This window comes from Eimeria acervulina, genomic scaffold (assembly GCF_000499425.1).
Source record: "Eimeria acervulina Houghton genomic scaffold, Eah_scaff1746, whole genome shotgun sequence".
NCBI classification, from domain to species: domain Eukaryota; phylum Apicomplexa; class Conoidasida; order Eucoccidiorida; family Eimeriidae; genus Eimeria; species Eimeria acervulina.
Genome location: NW_013548964.1, coordinates 1 through 5,694, shown reverse-complemented (window position 1 = coordinate 5,694; position 5,694 = coordinate 1). Strand labels below are relative to the sequence as shown.

The 5,694-nt window shown below is 47.0% G+C and overlaps 2 protein-coding genes across 2 annotated transcripts; both read right to left on the bottom strand.

Moving 5' to 3' along the window:
- Window positions 1-300: 300 nt before the first annotated feature.
- Window positions 301-1,199, bottom strand: EAH_00062830 (hypothetical protein; the record flags this gene model as incomplete). Its single annotated transcript, XM_013393214.1, has 2 exons — window positions 301-713; window positions 1,076-1,199. 2 exons carry the CDS (start codon window positions 1,197-1,199, stop codon window positions 301-303), a joined length of 537 nt encoding a protein of 178 aa, XP_013248668.1.
- Window positions 1,200-3,620: 2,421 nt separating this feature from the next.
- Window positions 3,621-5,655, bottom strand: EAH_00062820 (hypothetical protein; the record flags this gene model as incomplete). Its single annotated transcript, XM_013393213.1, has 6 exons — window positions 3,621-3,750; window positions 3,930-4,020; window positions 4,268-4,659; window positions 4,803-4,923; window positions 5,108-5,249; window positions 5,444-5,655. Coding segments are annotated over 6 exons (1,088 nt in total), but the record flags the coding sequence as incomplete, so codon positions are not given.
- Window positions 5,656-5,694: the final 39 nt, after the last annotated feature.

Sequence of the window (5,694 nt, the reverse complement as noted above, 5' to 3'; positions counted from 1 at the left end):
TGGCCTTGAAACTGAAATTGGAAGCCCTCTCGTCGCGTGAGAAGATGACAAGTTGTTGTCTTATGATCGGGGAGGCGAAGGTGCTCGTGTAGGCTTTCCTTTATATATCAGCTTGAAAGCCGCTACATAAAAGAAACCCCATTAATTCTTCAGCCCCAAAACACATCTGAGAAAAACGGGTCCTCGCTCGTGATTATGGTTATGTACATAAACAACCGAATAATATGGAGAATTACAATAATAACACGCTTCGTGGGAAGCGCGCTCTCTTCCTATGAATTGGGTGTTCTCGTTGTTGATTTACTGTTCCTCCTCTCCACTTGCCGGCTTGCCAGTAATGTCCCGGCCATTAATAGCGCCACCAAGACCACCCTTCAACCCCACAATTGTAGCCAATGCATTCTCATCGATGTTATTCTGGAATCCCTTGAGGAAATTCAAGTACTCAGGATCCTTCATAACCTTTTCCATGGTCTCGCCCCAGTTTTCCTGAACTGTCTGAAGCATGCTTCGCATCGAGGGGTCAACGAGAGAAGCGCCGAACGATTCCTTCTCCTCAGGAGAGATCAACCCAAGACGCACAAACGCGTCTATAACCTTCTCAAGCTCCTCCGTGCTCATCTCATCGTAGTTCAGTTGCATGCCCAAGGCCTCAGGAGAGAAGTTAGTCCAGTCGATCTTTCCTCCATCGCTGCCGAAAATGGCGCTGAGTTCTGTAAGAAGACGCAATAACAGCAGATATGAAGATACTCATGTACATTCCACCGTAGAATACTGAAACGCACCTCTACAGAGGCAGCGAAACGAACACAGGTAAACAAAAGCAAAAAGCCCCTCTAAAACATCTACCCAAGAAAAAACCACAAGCTTCAGTACAAACTGCAGTGAACAACAACAGCAAAGCGACGAGAGAGAGGGCATATTAGTGAGGATGCTGCCGCCCCTCTGCTGCGCCCCAATGACGTCAACAGACTTGCTGCTCCAGGCAAGGTCTGCGTTTTGTCCGTTTCGCTTCCCAACTAAACCAGTTGCATAAACAGAGACAGAACGAAGACAATAAAAAGAGAAGACTCACCCTCTGGAGTCGGCGGGCGCTTCTTTCCCAATCCCTTCGGAAGCGGCGCAGTTCTCTCCTCCTCCCCCGCTGCATGAAGAGCAGCGAAGGCTCCAAAAGCCAAAGCAATAAATGTTCCCTTCATTTTCAAGGTTGTTTGCAAGTAAATGAACGCACAATCAAACAAGAAAACTCGTAAATACTCAAGTGATTCACCAATCTCGTGCCTAAACAACGCCCCAGAGAGCAGGCGTAGCCAGCAGCGACGGAGGAAGGGAGCGACGCGCAGCGCTGGCGGTGCAGAAAGCCGCGGTGCTGAGAAGGGCGAGTCTACGAAATATTGTTCAAAGAAAAATGCTTTTTTTACCATGCTTTCTAATTAAATTCTCCTCAAATAACTTTCCCTATCTATTTAAAAAACATACCCACAAACAAACGCACAACTTTTTCTCCCTTTCTTACTCCATACAAACCCCTTGTCGGTGGGGGGAAAAGGCATGGCTCTACAGCCGGGACGGGCAGCGATGCTGTCGAGATCTAGCGATCTGACTTATCTAATGCAGTTTTATTTTGCTTTTTCGTTCAATATTTATGAGAATTTTCTTCTATTACTCAATTATAAGCAGCACTCTCCTTAGAACGGCCCCGACGAGGGAGGCGAACTCAGCATTAGGCTGTCGCAGGCTCAGTCAAGGACGCTACCGGCCGGGTCCATCATAGTACCTGCCTAGATGTACATTTTTAGCTCGAGACTGTATATTACGATGCTTACTAATGCCTCCATTAATCTTAAAGGGCCGTTCTTCTCAGAAGGCCTCCAACTGAAGCGGTTGCATGGCTACTGTCGCGCAACGCGTCTTCGACAGGTGCACGTACGCCTGGATGGAGGCCTCTACTATGCAGTAGACACGAGCGAACAAGAAGATTTTAAAGCTCCACATGATTTTTACTCATTGCAATTTTCTTGCAGAGGAGAGGGGCCCCCGCACACCAGTAAGGCGCTGTCTAGCGAGCTTATAACGCGAGTCATTGGTCAGAACTGTTGAGTGCAGCTAGCTGGGGCTATATTGACGATGTTCTTTCAAACAAATTCAATTCTTAAGAAGCATACTTATCCTTCTATTCAGTCAACACCCGTACATCTTCACAGAGGCACGGATGTCTGTTAACAGAGGTCTATGCCCGGTTGTGAGAGCGGGCTAGTCTCGGAGTTGTGTATTCCCTTTGTATATAAGAGAATAAGTACTTTCTTAGCTCTAAAGGGCATCCTGAACTCAAGCAGAAATATAACGATTGCCTACGGTGTTCGTGCATTGAGAAAAAGAGGCACGGATTGCAATTGCATTTATGGTGGCCGGCCTTAAAGGCAATCGCAATCAATACTTCTTTATCTTTAGCTCTCTGAACTCTAAGCGTATGAATACGGGGGAGGATAATATACAAGCAGCTTCTTTTTAGGAATATATTTTTAAATTCTTTTGTTTAGGTTGCGTTGCTGCTGCTCACGCTGGGCTTTCTTTATTCAAACATGTCCACAAATTTTTCTGATAGTAGTAGAAGTGCAGCAGCAGCAGAATCTGCTTTAAAATGCATGCAGCAGAACTTGCTGCTTGCAAGCTAACGCAGCATACAAATATATAACAAAATCCTCTCTATCTGCATGCATACGCGATAGCTGCTCTACAGCGACGAGGCACTCTCTTTGCCTTCTTTGTGCCTTAGCTGCAGGACTCCACAAACGGAGTACGTATACATCAGGTGCAACAAACATTTGCAATTAAATCTTTTTAGATTTAAAAATAAAACACAGTTTGTTTGTACTTTTAATTATATCTTTATAATGTCTCTTTGAACAAAACATCCCTTCCTCCACCCGGGAGACCACCCCCGCCGCCAGTGGCTAGCTAGATAGGCCCAGCTAGCTAAGTCCAGCTAGCTGAGCCCAGCTAGCTAAACTTAGCTAGCCAGTTATCAGTTATCCAAGGCGGCGGAGGAGGCCGTAGCGGTGTGTTTGCAGCATTGTCTTTCTGCGTCGTTCACCGCTGTTGTTTTTGCTGCATTTGAATGCAAAGAGAGCAGAAGTAGGGAGGCACAGCCTACACTCCACCAGAAGAAGTACTGTACATACACCGGGCAGGCTGTGTATCACCATTCAAGAACATTCATTAAAAGAATTGTCATCTTAGCACTGAACGGTATATTCCGTTCTGCGCTGTTCCCTCCATTTATAACGCCTGCACTTCTTCCGTCATTGATAGCTTAAGATTAAAAAAAAACAGAAGTAAACTTCAAAAGAATAGTATTCGGGCTATAGGCTGCAGGGCTGTCGCCAGGTGTACGTACACCTGGGCCCCTTTCGCACTGTTTTCTGCTCTTAGGCCAGCAATACAGTAATACCAATAAACCTTTTAAGTGATAATAAAGAAGGAAGCTCGCTGTGTAGCGGGAGAGGCGCCTCTGGAGTTGCAATGCCGCATAACATTCATAATAATGCTGAGATATGTGATGCGTTGTTGTTGTTTTAGTTTGTTCTTTTCGTTTTTATTTGTTGTTGTACTTCTCTAATTTAGCAATCAAACTTCGTTAGCTGACGAGCCCGAATCCCCTCCGCGTTTTTGTTGCTTCCGAAGTTCCCTTTGCTTTTCTTCTTCTGATTTTGCTGCTGCACTCTTTTGCGTACGGTGTCGCGGGTGTGTCTGCAAAAGAAGCACAAAAAAAGACACCAGGAATATATACCTGCTGCTGCTGAGGTGCTGCTTCCGTACTCTACAGCCGCAACAGTAGCAGCAGCTGCTGCTGCTCAGGTGTTGCTGCTTATCCTCTGCAGCAGCAGCAGCAGCTGCTGCTGCTGCTGAAGCATCTACCAGAAACGCACCTTCGCGCAGTTGGACGCCAACAGTGAATCAACGCCTGCTGCTCGTCTGGTGGTAGAGGCTTACTGGGCTCCTCCTCTTCTTCCTCTGAGCCTGCACAGCCGCAACCCATCGTAGGAAGAGAAGTTTGAGTTGTTTCAACTGCTGCTGCAACGACAACGAATCGCCTGCTGATTAACGGCTGGGAAGAAAACATAAACAACGAAAGCAATTCAAACATCTCTGAAAGACAACCAGCGATAACTCCTAGACAAACTATGCCATGCGGATGCAGAGTCAGCATGGAGTACAAAGACAAAACAAATAAAAGGTTTTCCGAGCAGAACAGATAAGTGCGTACTGCTGTTTGAGGAACTGCTCTGCGGTTGTTGGTGGCCATCATCGGAATGTGTAGTGTATTCGGTTTCTCGTTTAAGAGAACTTTCTTCTTCTTTTGTTGCTTCTTCTGATCCTTGCTTTTCTGTTTCTCTTTCTTCATCAGGAGAACCCTCAGTGCCCGATCCCTCGCTGCCGCTCTCTGCATCGCTTTCCTCTGAGTCCGTGCTGTACTGACTGTCACTCTCTGCCTCTCGTCGCGCAGCCAGAGCGTTTTCAAGGAGTTTTGATTGCTGTTCATTGAGGCCGTCAGCGACTGCAATCAACTCAGCAGGATGTTCTGCTTCTTCTTCTTCTGGTCCATCAGCCCGCTTCGCCTCAGGCGGCCTGCAGCGGCGACCCACGACGTCCTCGAACCTGCAAACAACAGAGGGAATGAACAACTGAAATACTCCTGCAGATGCAATTCAAGAAATACAAGCAATAGGCTTTCTACGGGAACAGACTGAGAAGGAATTAAACTTCATCCTTGAACTTGTATGGATGGCCTCTTCACTCACTGGGGTACCGCTGTGACGTCCACCAGAAACTTTCTTTCAAAAAGTCGCTTGATGCATTGAACATCGCGATCGAAGTAAAGAGCGGCATTTGGATGATAAATAGACACCATCTGCGGAAGATCTGTCGAAACCCGAAGCAAACAACAACAAGGAACAACGGAATATGAAAGCAAATAAGCGCGCTAACACATGAAGGTGCACATTGAAACCCACGCAAAGGCATGCAGTGCGATCTTCTGTATTTCTTAGGGAATTTTTGAGTTTCTTCATTATTTTCATGAACTTGAGGCAGCTCTTGGCCTTACCGATCATGGTGATGTGTCCTTTGTCGCTGATCATCAGGTTAAATTCGTTGAAGTCCCCGTGAATAAGGCCGCAGTGGGCGAGGCGCACGATGAGTTTCATCAGCTTCTCCAGCACTGTCAGCGGATCTTTCAATTCCCTTACCTGTTCGCAGACAGTGACAGAGACAGAGATTAACTGCAGCGATGAAACAGAGAGACTCCCCTCCAGTCTAGAGAGGAACCCGCTGCAGGAGCAGCATACTCTGAGCCTGTTTGGTTTCGTACTCCTCTGTAGTCATCGCTACCTCGAAGCCCCTACAATCTGCATTAGTTGCGGGTGTATATTCGCATACAAACCTGAGTCAGCGGAATTGCATCGATGTACTCCATCAGTACTGCATGCCGGTTGGTGTCGACGGGTTCAGGAACGGGAAAGCCATGAGAGTGAAGGGCCTTGAGGTACGCAAACTCTCGAGCAGCTGCTAAGTGCGCGAGGTAATGCCAGCTACAGTGAGTTCTGTGTTGCATGTAGTCTCTGTTCTTCTTGATGGAGCGAAAGGAAATGCGGCCTACAACCACACACACCTACAAAAGCAGCGGTTGCTCTC